Source organism: Oryzias latipes, chromosome 7, assembly GCF_053564925.1.
Source record: "Oryzias latipes strain Hd-rR chromosome 7, Olatipes_Hd-rR_3.1".
NCBI lineage: Eukaryota > Metazoa > Chordata > Actinopteri > Beloniformes > Adrianichthyidae > Oryzias > Oryzias latipes.
This window is the reverse complement of record NC_136243.1, coordinates 20,371,796-20,391,544: the sequence shown is the minus strand read 5'-3', so window position 1 is coordinate 20,391,544 and position 19,749 is coordinate 20,371,796. Positions and strand designations below refer to the sequence as shown.

Below are 19,749 nucleotides of genomic sequence, written 5' to 3'. Positions count from 1 at the left end.
ACAAGTCATTCACCCTCCCCACTATACCTAATCCAACCTCCTACAGCTTCTGTAACCCCCCCCCCCCCCCCCACTACCACCACCACCACCACCTCTCCTTGCCTCCCCTTAACTCACTAACCCACCCACATGCCATCACCCCAGCATCCACCTCTCACCCCAGCACTCTGCCAGTGTCTCTCCTCTCCTGTCCTCTCCTCCCCTCCACCCACACTTTTTCTTTTCCACTGAGCCCCTAGCAGTACCACCATCTCTACCAGCACCATCATCTCCCTCTCCCTTGTCCTTTACCACTTTTTCCCTCTGTCCCTCCCTCCTTTACAGCCTTCAGGCTCTGCTTGATTTATGCTTGCCCTCCCTATCCACACACACCCCACCACCACCACCCACCCTCCCCTATCTCTCCAGGAGGTTGTGGCCCAGCTAGTCCCTAAAAACAACAGAGGGAGAGAGAATAACAGCCTCTTTTACTTTCCATCCTCCCTCCGTTTTAACCATTTTTTTCATCCCCCTCTCCCACACTGCTTTCTAAATTGCCTCTGAATTCTTGAGCTGTTTTAGTGCCTCACTCCCCCTTCTCTGGTGAAATTACTTTTTTACTCTCTCAAACTCTGGCATGCTGAGGAAGCAGGTTTCACGGTCCCTCCCCTCTTTGTCCATTCGAGGACAAACACGCAGCAATCAGGGTTTCTTTGTATGGAGCTGTTTGCAATAATCGGTGAAGACTTTCATTTTCCTCTTTGGAAGCATGACGCTGTAATGTTGCTCATACTACACAGCGGGCTGGACTCCTCTGACAACAAGGCCCTTGTAATGCGCCGTGCTTTTCCTCCTCAGGCTGGGTAAGCCATTAACCCAGCCAACTTGACTTAGGGCAAGGCTTCTTTCTCTGTCTTCCACCAGCACACACAAACAAGCACACAAGAGTCATTCTCTTTGTTTGCACTCTGCCATACTCAAGCATGCACACAAGCCTCACTTTTTTCCTGACAGCTCTCTTGTGGTTGACAAGCCTCAGTAACTCATTGCTTAACCACCTTGGACTTTTTCCCTCCATTATGTTTGGCTACTGTCTCTGTTGATTTGAAGGCGTGGTGAGTTGTTTGGGTGTGCGTATTTGTGACTTGAGGTGTTAAAGGTCTGTGTGGGAAGACTTTTTTTTCTCTCCACATTTATTAGCAGTGATCTGTATCACTGTAATGCTACATACACCAAGCCACCACTTCCAATGCATGTGCATGTGCATGTGATGCACATTCACGAACACGCTGAACATGGGTTCTTAAATGCCCTCTTAGCATACAGCGTTCACACTGGACTGTCGCTACCCAATATACTCGTGCAAGTACCTACAGTTGGAAGAGGCTTGGTGTAAAATGTCAAAGCGGTGCAAATATCACAAGTCTCGTTTTTTCTTTCACATCTCTACTCTGATATATGAAAGACTTGGTGTGATAGAATTCCGGCCGACCACAAACTGCAATGATTAATTTCTCTTTCATTTTATTTTTTATTCAAATGATTGGCACTTACGTGAACGAAGAGGGATCCCATCCATACATCACTAACAAACCTAAGTTCAAAATCAACTGGTTTAAGTTTCAACACTCATTATATGGCCGCATGTTTTGTACGTAGAGCCCAAAAACTGACTTAAAAACTTGAATAGCGCTGCGTGAACGCAGCATATTTGAAAGTAAAAGCCCAAAACGCGCACACGTCTACATAGACTTTTTATTGGAAGTGGTTGCATAAACATGCTTTTCCAAGCCCAGTGTGAACGTAGCGTTAAAATTTGAAACTCTGACACACAACAAAGCTTCGTCTCACCAGAAGAGATGAGAGGAGTTTGCAGAGATACACACAGTTGTACAACTCACAACACAATTATATCATCAGGATAGAGGATCAGAGGTCAAACTGGGTCTCCTGACTCTTTCCTCCCTTTTCTGGCCCTCTCTCTCCTCCTCCTCTATATTGCATCAAAGTGTGAACTCTAATATCACAGCACTCTCTGTGAAACACACACTCATGCACGCATTAGGACAGCATACAGAGCTGTAGAGTTTTCCTTGAAAGACATCAGAAGTCCAGTTTCACACACACACAGACTAGCATCACTCCATTTTTTCATGCTGAAGTCCTCTTCAGCTTGCAGCATCACTCACATATACCCACATATGCATCCAAGATCCTATGAACAAAGAAAACCACAATTTCCACGTATTTGTCTCTCCTTTTAAAAGGGGGGTTTTATTTAGCATAAATGTTGAAGCCAAGGGTGCCTGGCTACCATGGCAACCAAATTAAACGGAGGATCTCTTCAGAAAGCAGAAATCTAAATTATTCGGACTCTTTTATGAAGGGGAAAATGAAAATTCCCTTCACTATACAGAGGCGGCTTCACTGTAAAGACAGGAGAAAAGGCGGGGGGTGGGAAAAAAAATTAGGAAAATGTCATTGTTCTTCCCATCTGACCATGTAGTTCAAAGGCAGATTCCCCGTGCTATTGAAATTCATAGGTTGCCTCATAACAACCTTTGTGTTAACAGTGAGAATATGTGCACAAAAGACTGATGTAACCACAGTTTCCCTTTGCGTATCGGGATAAACCTATTGCTGTCGAAAGAGAGCCCTAATGCGTAACTCCAAATCCTCAACAAAACCAGGAGCACGTATGATGAAATGCATAAACTGCACGCTCGGGATAAAGTGCGGCTGTATCTTGTGTGGTAAACGATTTTATCTGTCAGAACAGGATGGGGGTTTAAGGAAAACACCATCAAGGCCCCATAAAGCTTACATAAGCAAAGAAGGATTACGTTTTATATTCCGATTATGTGGTGCTCAATCCTATTTGCGGCCAGCGGAATACTAATTTCTAAAATCTTACGCTCAGTCCTGAATATGCAACAGGGGCTTTTTGTTGCAAAGCACTGTCACTTAGCATACATTTCTACACAATGCAGAAGTTTGACAAGTTTCTTCAAGAAACAGTTGTACTACACTAGCCCACTGTTTAGTCCTCAGCATGACTGGATCTGCGACTGAAGTTTTGTTACAGTAGGGATGCGAGGGGGACGGACATGTTCCATCTGTAGATGCTCATGTCCTGAGGATTCTGGGAAAGGGGTTCAGGGGTCACTCCCATATCCAATAAACAGATGAGTGAAGGCAGAAGAGGGTCAAAGATGATGTTCTTTCCCCCTCTCTCCTTCACTTCCTTTGCTTCCATTTGTCTGCCTCCCCTTGCTCCATGTGTGTGTACGAGCGTGTGTGAGTGTGTTGTTGTTGGCTAACAGCAGATCTATGTTATTGATTGACTCCTGTGGCTGGTGGGCTGCCCAGTGAAGGAGGGGGCAAAGCTCTAATGAATTCCTGCACCTCATGCCCCTTGCGCTAACCCCTACACCCGTTCCTTAATTAACTTTGTGTGTGTTTGTGTGTACATGATCGTGCAGGTGTGTGTGATTGTATCCACATATGTTTTTTTTATGTCGATCCACTGTGTTTCTTCCACGACTCCTCACACCCACTTCTGTCCTCCTCTGGCAATCTTCATTTATTTTCAGCCACTATATGTCTGTACTTCCTGCGGTCATTCTTTCACTGCCTAAACTCACTTTTCTGTCTTCTTGCTAGTGGTTTAGCAGTGGGTGACCACTTTGTATGTACAGTAGCTCACTCTTGTTTTGTATTTTTTTCCATAGTTACCGCTCCTGTTTAATAATCTGGCTAATATCCGTTCTGATCTTTATGTACCTGCGTACAGGGGTGGTATCCAAACATGGATCCAACCTTTTCACGAGTAATCAGTTACCTATGAAAACTGCATGTGAGACGTGAAGATTGTAAAACCACCGATGCTCTAGAGGTTGAGGAAAATCACTGTCTTTGTCACCATGACTCCCCTGAACTACACAGGCATCAAGGTCCTCTCAACTTCACTTACTTTAAATAGACAGTTTTGTTTTTTTTCACCCATTTTATTTCCCTCCCTTGTGTTTCTTTTATGCTTTCCTTCCCATTCCTGTACTTCATACCTTTACATCAACCTCCTGTCTTCTTCTTTTTTTTGACTTCTCTTGAGCTTCAGCTTACTCTTTCTTACACGCAGGCTTTCAAAGAACAATAATGTTTCCCTTCAGTTGTCAGGTTTTTATCCACAAAAATAAAGTAATTTACTTCACATTGGATGGCTAAATCATTTAAGGTAAATGCATAAGATGGATAATGTCTTTGTTGGAATAAAGTAACCAATCATCAGTTAAATGTCAACAAGGAGACGACAAAGGTGTCTGCTCCAGAGCGAAGCAGTAAGCAGAGAAGACTGACAAATCTGCAGTTGAACCTCCAGCAGCATTTCTACAGCTGACAGCCACTTTGATGGCCAAACGTGCTCACATGTCACGTCTGCACCAGCTTTCCTCTCCTTAACGGTCTCTTTAAACTCTGCCGGTATTTTTGTTGACTTGCAATAATGAGGGATGTTAGGAAGGTGAAAAAAAAGAGACATGAATCAGAGCTGTGATGTGTTGGTAGGTACCACTGGGTTCATAACTGGGTAACCCAGCTGACTGGTTTGAGCAAAAAGCAAAAACAGCAATGTTTTATTTGAGTTTCAAATTAAAGCAGTTGTCACTGAAAACGCTTCAACTGACAAAGGGATAACATTGCAGGAACTTTTTCTGTTTTTTTTTTTTTTTAAATCCCTGTACGCTAAAACCCCTTTCAAAAATAAGTCTTTAGAGAAGCATCCCACATACTAAAGTTGTAATCAGATCATTTTTTGATCTATTTTAAGAGCAGTGGTCTTCTAATAATGAGTATCTTGTTTTTACCAAAAAAACGTTGTTGTTTTCTATGACATAGTCTTTGCTGAGTAGCAGGAATCCATTAAACACTCACCTCTCTGTTGGCGTGGAGTGAGCCTGGACCCATTTCCCATCATCCCTTTGTTTACACACTTTCCCGCTATCTTACAGCCCCTCTCACCCTCAACCTAACATTATGCGTGCAACAAAGATGGCGATCAATATCGGAGCATATCCAGCTGTATAGGTTTGAGCCAAATCCTGTGCAATTTTTTGGGAAATGTATGTGTGTATATTGTGTATATATGTGTGTATATTGACTCCATAGTTTTTCTTTTTTCTTTATATATCACTCTCTGTACCTGTACTGCTGCTGCAACAAGGAAATTTCCCCATCATGGGACTAATAAAGGAATATCTTATCTTATCTTATCTTAATGCCTGATCAGACGAGGAAAACAAAGATGTACACAGATCTATTTGTCTACAAGCGGATGCATCAAAATGGAGCAGAGCAGGGAGCTTGTGGCCAGCCGATTGTAGGTCCTACTCCACAGCCATAAGCTTTTCACAACTGCTTTTTTGCATTTGCTCCTGATTCACAATGATCTGATTAAAGAAATACTCAGAAACGCAGTTTCAAGCTTAATTTTCTTTATATAGGTTCTCCATCATGAGAAAAATATTACGAGAAGATGTTAAAAAAAACAAAAACACTATTTCCATCAGAGTGGGTCTTTAAGGCTAAGTTTTTTATCATGGATCCATTCAGGAAGGGAGTGAGTTTGACCCATAGACTAAACAACCCCCCTCATTTACTTTTACCTCCTCTCTGTTCAGGGGCAGACGTGACCGAACCCAACAGCTCAGACAGCCGCGGGGAGCGCCTCGACTTCTTCGTCAAACAGGAAGAGGCTCTCACCGCAGAGCCCAGCTTCCTGGGCACCAACGAAAATGAGGAGGCCAGCAGAGGAGCAGGGGCAGGGATCTCATCTGTGGCTAATCTGAAGGCAGCGCTGATGAGTAAGAACAGCCTGCTGTCACTGCGGGCTGAGATGATGGGAGATGATAACCCACTGCTGTATGAGTACCTGCCCAAAGGAGGACACTCCCTGTCTTGTAAGTAGCTGTTTACTAAAACTCTGCTTACACTGGTCGTTTTGCACAACTGAGGCACACATCTTTAATTGACATTTAACCCAGAAGCACACAGACAAATGGATTAAAAGGGAGTCAAGAGAACACATGCACCTGTCAGCCCTGCAGCACACAAGTCCCAATCCCAAAGCACAGTTTTCCCTCACCATCCACTACACCCAGACAGCCATGAACGCATGCTCGCCTCCGTGTTCGTGTGTGTTGTTGTGCGTCTGGAGTGTGTAATCAGTTTGTGTGGTAATGCCAATGATGACTTTCTCAACAGTGACTCAGTGAGAGAACATTTTGCGGGGATCGCTCTTGCTGTCTTGTTAAAATTTGTTTGGTTTTATTTGACAGCTTCATTGTGCGTTTCAGTGGGTTCACAGCTGTAATTCACAGGAAAAAAACAACACAACTGCAGCTACAGCATTTACTCGCTTAAACACTCTGCGGTTCTCAAAGTAAAAGGCTGCTTTAACACTCTTTAAGAAAGTTATATGTGACTTTCTACCTAACATGTAAAGTTTTGCTTTTGTTCTTTTGTTTTAGTTCAAACTATGATGAATCCAAACTGGAAATAAAAGAAAAGCTGTTAGCCAAAATGTTGCACTAAAGTCCTGCAACCTGAGTGTGCTTGTAAATCAATGCCTCTAAGGTTCTCTAAATTTTTTTTTGTCAGCCCTTATGCTTCTTGGTGAGTCTGTTAAACTGTCAGCGTACATCCTTGAGTATTTGAGTGTGAGTATATTTGCTTAAGCCCAGTCTGCGTGGGCACGTTTCGCATCTTCAAATTGTGGGATTGTTTCTTTTTCACTTTAACCGGCACATAATTGGATCTTTTGTCCCAAGTTGTGCCTGTCTTTGTCAAGCAGAAGAAAAGCAGAGGAAGGGTACAAACTCTGAGCCCAGTAAGGTCTATTGAGCAGAGCCCCACTCACCTCTGATGTAAAAGACAGGGCCAAGCTTGAATAGTTCAAAACAGACGTTTGCGGCCACACGCACTTGCACACGCACGTCACATCGCATCACCCCTTTTGTGCAAGTGTTAAGTGTGTGGGATTGAGATGTTTCTTTTGGTGTAAAGAGGAGATTCAGATGCTGCCTCGGCTCAGATAGCCTCAAAAAAAGGAAAGCTTTTATTCACACACACTCTGACTTTATAGATAGATCAGCCTTGACTATATGAATAAAAGATTTTCAGAATCCAGGGAATGTTAATCATTTTTCGCTGCATGAAAACATATTGTACGAGCCCTATATCACCATTTCTGTTGTCACCAAAGAAGCCCCAGTGAGTGCTTTTGGTTAGCCAAAACCTATTTTGTATTTGCTACACAATTGGGGCTGGGGAAGTGGGATTGTCGAGATGGCCACCCACCTCTCCTCTTACTCCAGTCCTGTCCCTGTGTCTAAATGAGGACAGAAAATAAACAAACACTGTGGCTTAGATTACTGGGCGGAGGAGATGTCTGCCTGGTTTGACGGATCACTATTGCCTCTCTGCCTTCAATTCAAGCGCCTTTTCCCCTCTTTTCCTTCACCTCTTCTTAACACCCTTCCTGACTTTCCCTTCCTCTCATACCCTCCCTTTCTTTTTATTATTTTTGTCCCTTAACCTTCCTGAACGATTGTCCCTCTCAGTTTTCCTCTGCCTTCTCGTGGGGCTCATACAGTTCATCCTTATTTGTTTCACTCCTGCCTCTTCCCCCCACTATTTTACTTCAGGGAGCAGCGAAGATTGTTGCTTCAAAATCCTCGGAAAGTATTGATCCCGGCAGAAAGGAACAAGGTCACTTGGCCCAATTCAAGAGAGACCGCTGAATATCAGCAAATGGCCTTGACGCGGAGCTTCTTTCTGCAACTTCATTCTATCCCGCCATCCTCCAACTCTACATAACTGCCTCATAACTGCGGCTCTTGCATTCACTTGAAATCCGACTAAACTGATAACCAGCGTCTTTGAACACCACGTTGCTGACGGGACATGCATCAAAAGCTCCACTTTTTCTTCATCTTCGGTCACAGACAACAACCTCCTCGCATGTGGAATTCCAAAAATATAGCAAGACCAGTCTTTACCGAACAGACTATAAATCCAATTAAGATCTTTGGATTTTGATCCCTTAACCAATTTGTGCGTCAGACAATCGGAGTCTAACAATAGATTTTTTTTCAGACCATCCCAGACACACCTGCCCACACTGCCACCGTAAAGAACATCCAATTATCTACACAGATCATACCGACATTACTGAAGTTTTCACTCCGCTGCCAGCTCTCATCACTTCACATCTACTGTTGAAAATTGACTGGCCCTGTTCAATGGGTCTCTGTGGATCCATAACTGTCTGCAGAGATTTTCTGAATGGATTTCTTGTAGACATTTGAATTTTCCTCCAACTTTTGAGGCTGCTAGCAGTCCTTTAGCTTTTGATCATCTTTGTCATTAGTTTAAAGCATTAGATGATTAGTTTAAAGTATCAGCAGCAGGAAATGAATTCAATCCCTTCTCAGCTTTTTCTCTGAAAGGTCACCTGCTGATCGGAAATATTGTCCTACGGAGGACAGGGGCAGCGTCAAATACAGATTGAAATTCAGGTCTTTTCATTTCATCACAAAACTACTGAGTACTGATTCAGTCTTTCTTCTAAGAATTATCATAATTTACATCAACAAATTGTTAACACTGAAGCACAATTGTGTAAACAGTGTGTGGATGTACAGTATAGACCAAAAGTTTGGACACACCTTCCCATTCAAATGAATGGGAAGGTGTGTCCACACTTTTGTTATGTACTGTAGATGTCCTTCAAGCTACTGTTTAATATTTGTGAAGTTGAAGAAAAGAAATGAAACAGGAAAGTTTGCTTTTTTTTTGTGCTTCAATGTAGTTTTTGTGTTTCTGATCACCTTCAGCGCAAAGGAAAATCTGCAGGAAGAAGCAATATTTACTGAAGTTGCAAATCAGTGCTCACAGATATTAGAAGCGACTAAAAGCACTTTTAGCTTATGAGGTTTATGATGGTCTGCTTAGCTTGTATGTCTAATTCAAATTTCAAAAGTAGACCATTTTTTTTACCTTTAAAAAATAATTTATTTTCTAAAATTCTTTAGTGTGAAGTCCCAAGGTTGGATAAACAAGTTTTTTTTAAAGAATACATACAAATGCATCCAAAAACAGGTCATTTGGAGGGCTTGTCAAATTTACGTAACACTTGTGCTATCATAGGCACTTTAACATTGGGAGTTGGGTCATCTAGACCCACTAGACAGTGCGCTGAACCTTTTTTCTTCAATGATTTGTGATCTTCACTGGTGTCCATGGATTACATGAAATCTTTCCACCTTTATCCACCTTTGTCATGGTGGGGAGAACACGTCAGTGTAAGGGTGGGGTCATCTAAGATAGCACAAGGTAGCACATTGTAAAGAGGAAAAACAGTTCTGAAGATCTAACAGGATGACATTAAGCCTATTTGTCACAAAGAACTCCTAAATAATCCAATTTAGTTTTAAAAGACTTATCAAGTTTTACTTTATTACATGCTGATCCCAGGATTCTCACCTCAAGGCAATTGTGTTTCTGAAGCTTAAAAGTCTAATGAGTGTTAACCCTGTTTGGAGCCTTATCACTGCATTCTGCTCTTAGTTGTGGGGAGTTGAGCTAGCGTCCAATTCTCTTAAGCCTGCCATTCAATCTGCAAGCATTAAAATCTGCATGACAAGGCTTTCAAACATAGTTGGAGCATTTCTCCAAAAATCTTTACATCTAACTAACTTTTCCATGATAAACCTTTCCAGGTACACCCAGAGCAACACGTGTTAATAATTTGCTCTGTTTCACCTGCAGCTCATCCTTCCACCTTAGTTTGTTCTTCCTCTATACTTGCTGGGGAACAAAAAAAAATTAAAAAGAAAGAAAGAAAGAAGGGGAGTTCAGCATTTGTGTGCTCTCTGATTAAGTGGGAGTGGGGAGTGTCAGGCGCGGTAGTTCAACATTCCAGGAATCTGTCCACGGTCAACCCTCACGGATATGTGATTCTGTTCATTTTGCAGAGGAGGCCTATGAATGGCTGCATAACTCCAGATGCATTGGCCTCACATTTACACTCGCTGGGTTGAACAAATTACAGTACTTTGAAAAACATGGCTTATTCATAACAGAAAAAAAATAGGACAAAAGGGAGGAGGATGCTTCCCCAGCAGAAAGAAGTGGACAGATCTTCATGCAGAAGAAAAACCTTCAGTGTGTGTTTCCGTTTGAAAGCAGAACACTGTAGTAAACTGAAATTCTTTATTCAGCGTGCCCAAACTTGTTGCTCCGAAACATCTCGCGGGGTTGGCATAGTCGTCTTTAGCCCTGCGCGTACAAAAAAAAAAATCCTCACTTCAGCGGCAACATGGCTCCACTCCAAAACTATTTCCCTCCACACTGCAGATCCTCAGACCCTCTTCTTACATGCATTTTACTGGCAAACACAACAGATGCACACTTCTGCACACAACGCACACTTGCTGCCATCTCTGTGCACACATGTGGGTGGAAGGAGAAGGAGAGCAGAGGAGCAAAAGGAAAAAAGAGAGAAGAGAAGCCCTCACCCTTTCCCCTTGGCTGGTGGAAAGTGAAACTTCAGTTTTTCTTCCTCCCCCTCTCTATAGTGTTTGATAGTGCAGCACTGGCAGCCTCTGTGTGCCCCCCTGCCCACTCTCTCCCGTTGTATTCTGGTGGCCAGCTGCTAGCAGAGTTGCAGTTGTACGTGAGTGGGTGGGTGAGACTCGTTTCCTGTGCTTCTTAGGGCTCCGCTCCAACAACTACTGCAGCCCGCTTCGGCCAGGGGCCACAGGGGCCACAAATCATAACAAACAGGGTGCTGGCTCTTCTCCTCCTCTTCCTTTTCTTCCTCCTCATCTTCCACCACCATCACCATCACTCCAACCATCATCAGCATCAGCATACTGCCCTCCCGCTCCACCTACGCCACTGCACCCCCCTGAGCCTCGGCCCCTGGAGGCCCCCGGTCTGCGGGCTGGGGTCCCCTCACTACACTCAGGAGGATCGGACATGGAAGTGGAAGAGGACCCCGAGGGCCCAGAACCCTCCACCTTGCCTGAGGTAAGCGCACTGAGCGTGGCTCAGCTTCGGGCGGGGGCTGCTCTCTGGGTACCACTCCTCCGCTCTGATAAAAGTTCACAGCAGGGAGTGGAGGCGAGTATTCAGGGGGCAGCTTAACCCGGCTTCCAGTCACAGAGGGGGCTGTAAGGCCAAAGAGAAAAATTGACCACCGATGTGACGTGTGGGTGGGAAACTATGTTCTCCGCATTTTTGTTTTGTTAATTTTTCTGCTATTGCAGACTGTTTCTGTGCACATCATGTATCTCATTCTTTTTTGTGAAATCTGGCACATTTCCTGCTCCTCTGAAGAAGCAATGCTGTTTTTTTGTTTGCCTTTCTTTACTGTTTGCTTTATTTACTTTCCCTTCCTTTCAGGCTGCTGCCGCTCTTCACTCTTGCCTCCCTCCTTAGATTATCTTTTTAATAAAGCTAGACACGAATGCACCTTTAAGCAGGGGGTCTTTGCATGGCATTAGCAGTAATGTAGTGTACAGTGGTTGCATCAGAGATGACACATCTAGCAACAATGGCAGTGTGTGCTCAGAGATAGTGGATAACGGGCAAGGTGGTGTGATGAGACGGAGTAGAATCAATACTAGCAGACAATGAGAGGTTTGCTCTTGCAGCTCAGGAAATTGTTTGTTCTGCTCGATGTGTGTGTGTGCATGTGTGTATGTGGGCGTGCAAGTGAATTTTTTTTATTTTTTAGTCAGTCTATGTGTATGCTGCGAGCATTTAGGACCAACATTTGATTTCAGTGGACCTGCCTTCCAACAAGCCTCCCCATCTCTGTGGACAAGCCATCTGTTTGCCCAGTGCATGGTGTTCTGTTCTTAGAGAAGAGGAGTGAAAAGCAAGTAGCAGTGAAGGGATAGGAGAGGCATGGGGTGGATGGAGGAAGGGGTAGAGCTTTGCTGCGGTGTAGGCGGGAGGTAAGAGTGAGCAGGGGTTGAACATTATTAACAGTGAAGCATTGCGTCCCATCAGACAGCTGCAGCATCCTGAAACTGTCATCTGTCTGCTTGTGTCTGCATTTGCTCTGTTCTCTCCAAATTGTCTTTGAATAATTGTCTCTTTCTTATTTTGGCTTTTTTTATTTGTTTGTTTCTTTTCTGCTTTCGTGTGACAAAAGTTTTCTTCACAGCATGTCCCACCTTCTTACCTCTTGCATGCCCAGGCAACATTCCATACAGACTGGTTAAATTAGCTCGTGTGAAACATAATAGGATATTTTGTTCTTGCAGGAATGCATAAAAAACAAAGCGGATGGAAAAGAGTACGGCACAGGTGAGGGATGAGGCTTTAAGTTCATCGATACCTTCAGAGTTGGCCTTCAAAAGCTGTTTCTCACATGTCTGCTCCCCCTTCTTTCATACCTCGACAGCCTTGGACGCTGACCAGTCTCCTGTTGAGAGGGATCAGATGGGCGAGGAGAGCTGTGCTGGTGGCCTGACTGTGCCTGCTGCAGTGTCTGTAGCTGGCAGAAGAACTGAAGGGCTGCCTGTGCTGACTGAAGAGGCTGCTCCAAGGGAAAGAGACCTGCCAGAGCACGGCGCCTGGCCCTCACAGGGTTTCGCCTGCTCCCTGTGCAAACGGCTGTTCAGCAGCCTGGAGCATCTCAGGGAGCATGAATACCGCCACACCCTGTCTCTGATGGCCTTGTCCCTGGACTGGTCAAGCATGCAAGGCCTGCAACCCACCCATCCCCACCACCAGACCCACTCCCAGCCCGCCCTCTTCGGGCAATCCTTGTACCGCCCTGTAGCGGGCGAGCATTCGTCAGCACGCTACCTTTGCTCTCAGTGCCCCGCCAGCTTCACCCTCAAATCCAACGCAGACCGCCACGAGAAGACTATCCACTTTAAGAAGAAGCTAATGCAGTGCGTGTACTGCCTGAAGCACTTTAGAGACCGCACAGACTTGCACAGACACCTTTCGTCCGTGCACTCCAAAGAGAGAGGGCACACCTGCCCGGTCTGTGCCAAAGCTTTTAGCACCCAGAAAAACCTGGCAACTCATGTTAAAGTGTGCTGCCAGGTGAGGCTGGCACCTGAAGATATACTGGGAGGCAGCAGCGGAGTGGACATGTCTCAGTATATGAAAGTTAGTGATCATAACAGGGCGATTGATGTAGAGAGCCTGTAGATTCCCACCTACATTTTACAGTGTACATGCGTTGTGTCTCATGTCAAAAACAATGCTGGCCATTTTCTTTTAATTGAGAATCGTAGAGAACAAGACCCATTTCTACATTGTTATACCCTCATGAATACTCTTTGAGTATCTTGACAGAAACGCTCACCTTCTATGCAAAACAGATCTAGAAAACTTTTGTCTGAAATGATGTATCTCAGAGCACGGGGTGAAATTGGTTTCACTGCAGTGCCGAATGGAAAGACAGGGGGTGTCTTTCTAACCACTCGTCTGGCTCTCTGTCGCCAGTCACCAGTCTGACTCAACTTTTGTCTCCTTTTTAGGCAGAGAGATCTTAATCTGTGTGTCCACCCCTGCATTACACTCACAAAGACTTTCAAAGCCAGCTCCTACCTGTCAGGCATTCCTAACAGGGCACACAACCCTGCCACCTGCAGGAACGCCCCAGAATTGCAGCATTAAAGATTCTGACTGTCACCTCAGCAAAAAACAAAAACATTTAAATTAACATGAACATGACAAAGGAAACATGAGTTTAAAGGATTTAGTGCCAAGCTTGTCTGTGGTGCATGACTGCTAGCAGAGGTTTGAGATAAATGCAGACGGAGAAAGTATTTAGCCCGCTAAAACAATAGCCATGATGGAATGGGGAGGTGTCATTTTCTCCTTCTCTGACCATCTCCTTTGTCTCTGATCTGTAATTCTTGTCGTGGCTGAGTGGAGCTGGAGCTGAGCAGTTATTGGTCCTTCACGACTCCAACCCCTCTTGACCTTCGACCCCACATCTGAAGGGGAAGTAAGGGAGTGAGGGGCAGGTGCCCTTTAAACCAAATGTGCTTTGTTCGTGACGTAACGGCTGCAGACCATTCATAGCGATGTTGTGATCTCAGGGCAGAAAAGAGGGATCAAAGTGGGGAAACACAAGGCGATGAATGAGGAATGTGGCGATGAGGAGGATGAGAGCTGAACACAAGCCTAAAGCCTCAGTGCAACTGCAGATTCACCTTTTCCTGCCAAAATAGTCTTGTTTTCTCTTTTTTTTCCAACACATGGTCAACCTGGTTACAACTTATAAGGAAGGATTCACAATAAGAAATCATGCACCTGTCTTTACCTCATGAGAAAACACTCCACACAGACTCATGTGTGCGCCAGAAAAGTTACAGTTTCCACTGGGGATTCGTCTTCCTGTTGTGTTTACAGGGAACTCCAAAAAAGCTTGACAAAACTTTGTTTTCACGTAGCTCACAGTGTCCCAGCCAGCTGCAGAAAAAGACTGGCAGGCTCAGGGAAGTTTGAAACTAATCAAGAACTTTGAAGAACTCGTCACAGGAGAGGAATGGAAAAAAACCGTCTGACTGCTGCAACGGTATTTTTTAATCTGAATGCAGCTTTCCAGTTTTCAAGGATATTAAATAATAGATTCTATTATTTATCACTGAAGCCCGTGTAACCAATGTGTGAAAAAATATTTTTTTCCCGACTGAGTGACTCTTGCTTGGCTTGTAGATTTTATTATGTTATTAAAGAATGACTGAAAATAAAAATAAAAAGATAACTTTGCTGTTGTGTTGTTTTTTGTTCATCCACTGGCATCTGTTCATGTTCACATGCATGTTTTTTTTGTTGATGTGCTGTCAGTTGTTTAAAGAGCAGCAGTCACGAGGTAATTATATTACCTTATAGTCCTTTCTAGTGTGCTTGATCTCCCTTTTTTTTAATGTACAGTAGATGCGTGCTGTGATGTTTTTGTGCTCTCTGAAAGACAGTAGTGATGTATTACAGTCATCCCTTCCTTTTGTGCGTGATTTTCCTGTCGTTCCCTGTTTGGCTTTTGTCTGTGTCTTCGCCGTTCATAGTAGAGACCTTCTAGAGCTGCTCAGGCAGACTGACTGTTGTGCCATGTGCTTAAAGTATCTCTATGCCTTTATTACTTTATGGAGGAAAAGCTGTTGCCAAGGCAACTGTAGCTTTGACTTGGATTGGTATGACCGTGGGAATTGATGGTACATTTCTAAGCCACATTGCTAATTAAATGCAGAAACTGAAGTGACAAAAGACTTTTCTTTATCAGAATGAGACTCATTCAATACAAATAATAATATATATATTTTTTTATTCTGCCCCTCCACCTTTCTGTCCTTGCAGTGAATGACTTCACGGTGATCCGTAAAAAGTTCAAGTGCCCCTACTGCAGTTTCTCAGCTATGCACCAGTGCATCCTTAAGAGGCACATGCGCTCCCACACTGGTGAGAGGCCCTATCCCTGTGAGATCTGCGGCAAGAAGTTCACCAGAAGGGAGCACATGAAGAGGCACACACTGGTGAGTGCAGTCGCCAGCAGGGGGCGGTGAATTGCACCTAATAAAAGTGTAAATTAAAAATGTGTAATGGCGTTTCTCTCCCCGCAGGTCCACAGCAAAGACAAAAAGTATGTGTGCAAAGTGTGCAGCCGCGTTTTTATGTCAGCAGCCAGCGTTGGGATTAAACATGGCTCCCGTCGTCATGGCGTCTGCGCTGACTGCTCTGGCAGGGGCATGGCCGCCCTGCTGGACCACAACGGAGAGGTGGGTGGCGACATCTCCCCTGAGGAGGAGTTGTATCCTGGGGATCGTTTCCACGATGACCAGGCGGAGTGTGATGGAGACGGAGAAGGGGAGGAGGAGATGATGGTGGAGGGGGATGGGGAGATCTTAGGAGAAGGGGAAGAGGAGGGGGGCAAGTGGAAGGACTCAGGGATGACCACTGAGGAACACAGAGCACTGGACAACGAGAAAGAAGAGAGTGACTCCTCGGTGCAGGAGGGGGAGCAGCAGAACGGGAGCGAGAAGGACTTCGCCTGGATCTCATAGAATCTGTCCAGCTCACATCATGGGCTCCTCAACCAATCTCTGAAGATCTGCTGTGGTCTCTCAGGGAGATTCCTCGGCTCTCTTTACCCACTCGTCGCTCTGTGGACAGGCCTTCCTTTGAATGGAAATGCTGTAGGGTGATGCGCGACAATGATCTAACATCATTCTGAGTAACACTCAAATGCACAGACACGCACATGCGAACGCTATTCTCAACCTTGACTGCCATAAAAGAAGAGAGATCAAAGATGGTTTAACTGCAAGGCTTTTTCTGCTTACCTCCTTTACTTCAAATGCAGTGTTTTTGTTTCCTTTTTCTTGAGGGTTCAGGTCAAAGTCTAGCAGTTTTTTGTTTTTTTTAAAGTTTTTTTTGCAAAAGAAATCCAAGGACATGGCTGACGTTAAACTACAACTTTGTACGTTTGCCATCACAATCACCATGGAAACCAAGGATCATGGACAGAGGAGGGGAGAAAGCCAGGAAAACGGGTGTATTGGTCCCTCCTCAGCTGTAATGTTTCTGGGGACGCGTCTCTTTGCAAGTGAAGACAGACGCTCAATCTATTGCAAAGCGTCGGGGCACCGGAGCGCCCCACAGCACATTGTTGATGCAGAATCCTACTGCCACAGACTTGCACTTTAATGACAACTAAACTCCTAACAAAGCCCTGAACCCACAGTTTACATTTTTGATCTGACCTTTGCTTAAACAACTCGGTGACCGCACCTACCTTTAAGGATATACTTTATGTCCTCTTGACTGTTATCACAACACAGAAATCACTGAATCTTTGTGCAGATTGCTGTTTATATGCCTTCCAGCGGGGTCCTCAATCTTTTCTTTCAGTGTAAGTCCACCACGTGGTTTCTATCGACCCATTCCAACCGCTCCTGGAGATTTAGATGTACATACAGTTCTTTGAGTCTAAAGGGGGGAAGAATGAGACAGAGTGGCTGGACTAAACTTTTACAGTGCACGTGGGAGTTTGAAGTGGGCATTCGTGTCGGCTTTATTTTTTCCGAACTTTCACAAATCGAGCACAAATTGGACCTAGCCTTCATCGACAGTCCTTTCTGTCTCTCTTGGCCGAGTGTCTCTCACACTGGACTTTGTGATGATAGGACCTGAGAGCCAAGTCTCTCACACCTACGGAGGAGCTGCCTTTGTTCTTCTCTCTTATACTTCTTTTTTTCCCTCCTCTTCTATCAATCATCCAACTCCAGTCTCTGGATACAGAATATGCAGACTCTTTCCATGCTTAATCTTACTTTTAATGATAAAGGGTATTTTTTTTTCCAACGTTGGAGAAGAGGATCAAGTTTGTGCTTGAAATTCAGAGTTTCAGTATTTGTAAAGAGTGTGATATTAATTTGTTATTTATTGAAAAAAAAAACATGCTCGTGGATTCCTGATTTAAAGAAGGTAACTTCAACCTCTTGCTCTCTTTGTGTTGCGTGAAACAAAACGGGTGTTTGTATGCAAGGATGCGCGTCTGAAAAGACTGATTTTTATTCTTTTCCTTTTTGTTTCTAAGATTTCTGTTTTTTTTCTGTTGTTTTTTTTTGGCAAACTTGTTAATGACTCAAGTGAGGCCACCAACTTGTCTTATTGTTATGAATATTAAAACTATGATTATTCTTGTTGATGTTACTATTATTAATTATTATGAAGTGCTGGATGCTAGGCTTTATTGTGCGTTTCTTTTATATGTGTTTTATATATTGTGTAAAAAAAAAAAAAAGCTTTCATATTTTGCCTTGTTGTGGACAGCAAGCCATCGGGCTTTTAAATGAACCTTCTATTGTGCCAGTTTCATGCTTTCATTTTTTGTTGTTTTCTTTTATCATGAAGGGAAAAGTCGCATTACTGTCCAACTTCTGTGTTAAATATTCAAACCTATATTCAGCACATGCTTTAGCATCACTAATGTACACTAATTGATTAATATAGAACCAAAAACAATCTAGTACTTTGTCTACATGAAGTGCTTTGTTTGAAAGTCCGTGTGTTGGTGGTTTTTTGGATTTATTGTTGTGGTAAACAATTTTGTTGCTGTTTCCCCCCATTTTATTATTTTTAAACCTGTTACTACTTGTCAGTTTGCTAAAGTGCACATGCTATTTTATTCTTACGAACATGAAGGGCTGTGTGAAAGGACCAGCTGGCTTTTGAAGACTGCATATTTCAAATCAAGCAGAATTTGTTTTCTAGTTTCTACTGTGCAACAGCTTGAAAGACATACAATCAAGCAGTAATGCGGACTGACCGACCCCCCCCCCCAACACACACACACACATACACACACTCACACTTAGGCTGCAGATTTTTGCACTTGAGTTTTAATTTTGTAACTTCATTTGGATAAAAAGAAAGTTCAGTGCTGCAACAGTAACTCTAGAAAAATGTATTTTTGGTTTTTGTGGTCGTACACACCAGGCCTTTCTGCTGCAGGTGCCATGGACTGCACCCCCCCCCCCCCACCCCACCCCAACACCACAACTCTGATTTTTGTGTTCTAGTGTATAGAATTTGAGTTTGGCCATATTTGTTGAAAGTTTTCTTTTTGGATTAAAAAAAAAAAAGGATGGTGGGGTTGGACTTATGAATGTCACTTTTGGAAGAGGCTGGTGATCAGTGACTAATCTCTGTGCTGTGGTGCTGTTCTGACCACTCAGACATCTGGATGTATGCGTGACTCTCCTGCCCTGTGCTCTTCTCACAACCTGTGCCGTGCGTCCTCTTCCTCATTCTGGGTTGTACTTCAGGAAAAAAAAAATGTCTGCCATCAACTCCTCAATATGTGCCTCTACAACATTTCACCTGCATGCTTGTGAGAGTGTAGCTGATCTGGGACATGACTAAACCTTTCTGCCAGTGGAAAGAGAGATTACCAAGATGTGGATGATCAGACTGGAGATGTTTTTTTTCAAAGATGAAACTTTGAGACAAATCATAATGGGTGAATTGATTCTCCTCCCCACAGTGTGTCAAATGACCTTTTGTGCCCTGATCTTGTGGTCTTAACTGCATGCCCGTGTTTCATTTTGTCATACCAAAGCAACATGTTCGGCATCTGCACACAACCGTCTCATTCCACACAATGCAAAACTGGAACCGTTTGCTTTACTGCAGATGATTATGGGTATTCTTAGATGTGTACAATTTGCAATCCTCATTTAGCCTGTACAGCTTGATTCACACGTGCAAATCATGAAGCCATAGATATGGGTATGCCTATACTATATTTCAAAATTTGGCGCTTTTTACTTTGTTCTTCTAATAAGAGTGATGGTGTATACTTTCATATATATGAATTTATATTACTATTATATATTATTTATTTTCTCTCTCAAGTTTCAAAGGGTCTTTTGTTGGTCAAGGATTGCACTTGAAGCTTGAGGTTTGTTTATTTGCAATGGGAATACTGTTCAACATAATACTGACTTTATATTATCATATTCCTGTGTTTGTAACAAAATGTGCTAAATAATCAAAAAAAAAAAAAAAGAAAAAAAGGGAAAAAAAACTGTCCTGTTTTTACACCTGTTTTGTTACGGGCAGATTTAAGTGCTCTTGTGCAAAGATTTTTTTGGGTTAAAAAGTACTGATCACAAAGCATTTTTACCGTCAACCATGAGCCTCCAGTTTTGATGTTGGGACAGCCCGTCAGCGGTC

General features: G+C 43.6%; 1 protein-coding gene across 7 annotated transcripts in view; it reads left to right on the top strand.

Annotated features, from left to right (window-relative positions):
* zbtb46 (zinc finger and BTB domain containing 46) overlaps positions 1-19,427 on the top strand; it is a 67,889-nt gene extending 48,462 nt beyond the window's left edge. For 4 of the 7 annotated variants that reach the window (XM_023956664.2, XM_078950533.1, XM_078950535.1 and 1 more), the window contains exons 4-7: positions 5,655-5,933; positions 10,751-11,067; positions 12,312-12,354; positions 12,452-14,779. In XM_023956664.2, coding sequence (XP_023812432.1) covers positions 5,655-5,933; positions 10,751-11,067; positions 12,312-12,354; positions 12,452-13,212 — 1,400 coding nt within the window. In that variant the 3' untranslated portion in view covers positions 13,213-14,779. Of the gene's footprint in view, positions 1-5,654; positions 5,934-10,750; positions 11,068-12,311; positions 12,355-12,451; positions 14,780-15,369; positions 15,546-15,632 lie in introns of those variants that run through there. The other 3 variants (XM_023956667.2, XM_078950536.1, XM_078950537.1) reach the window with 1 other exon arrangement.
* Positions 19,428-19,749: the final 322 nt, after the last annotated feature.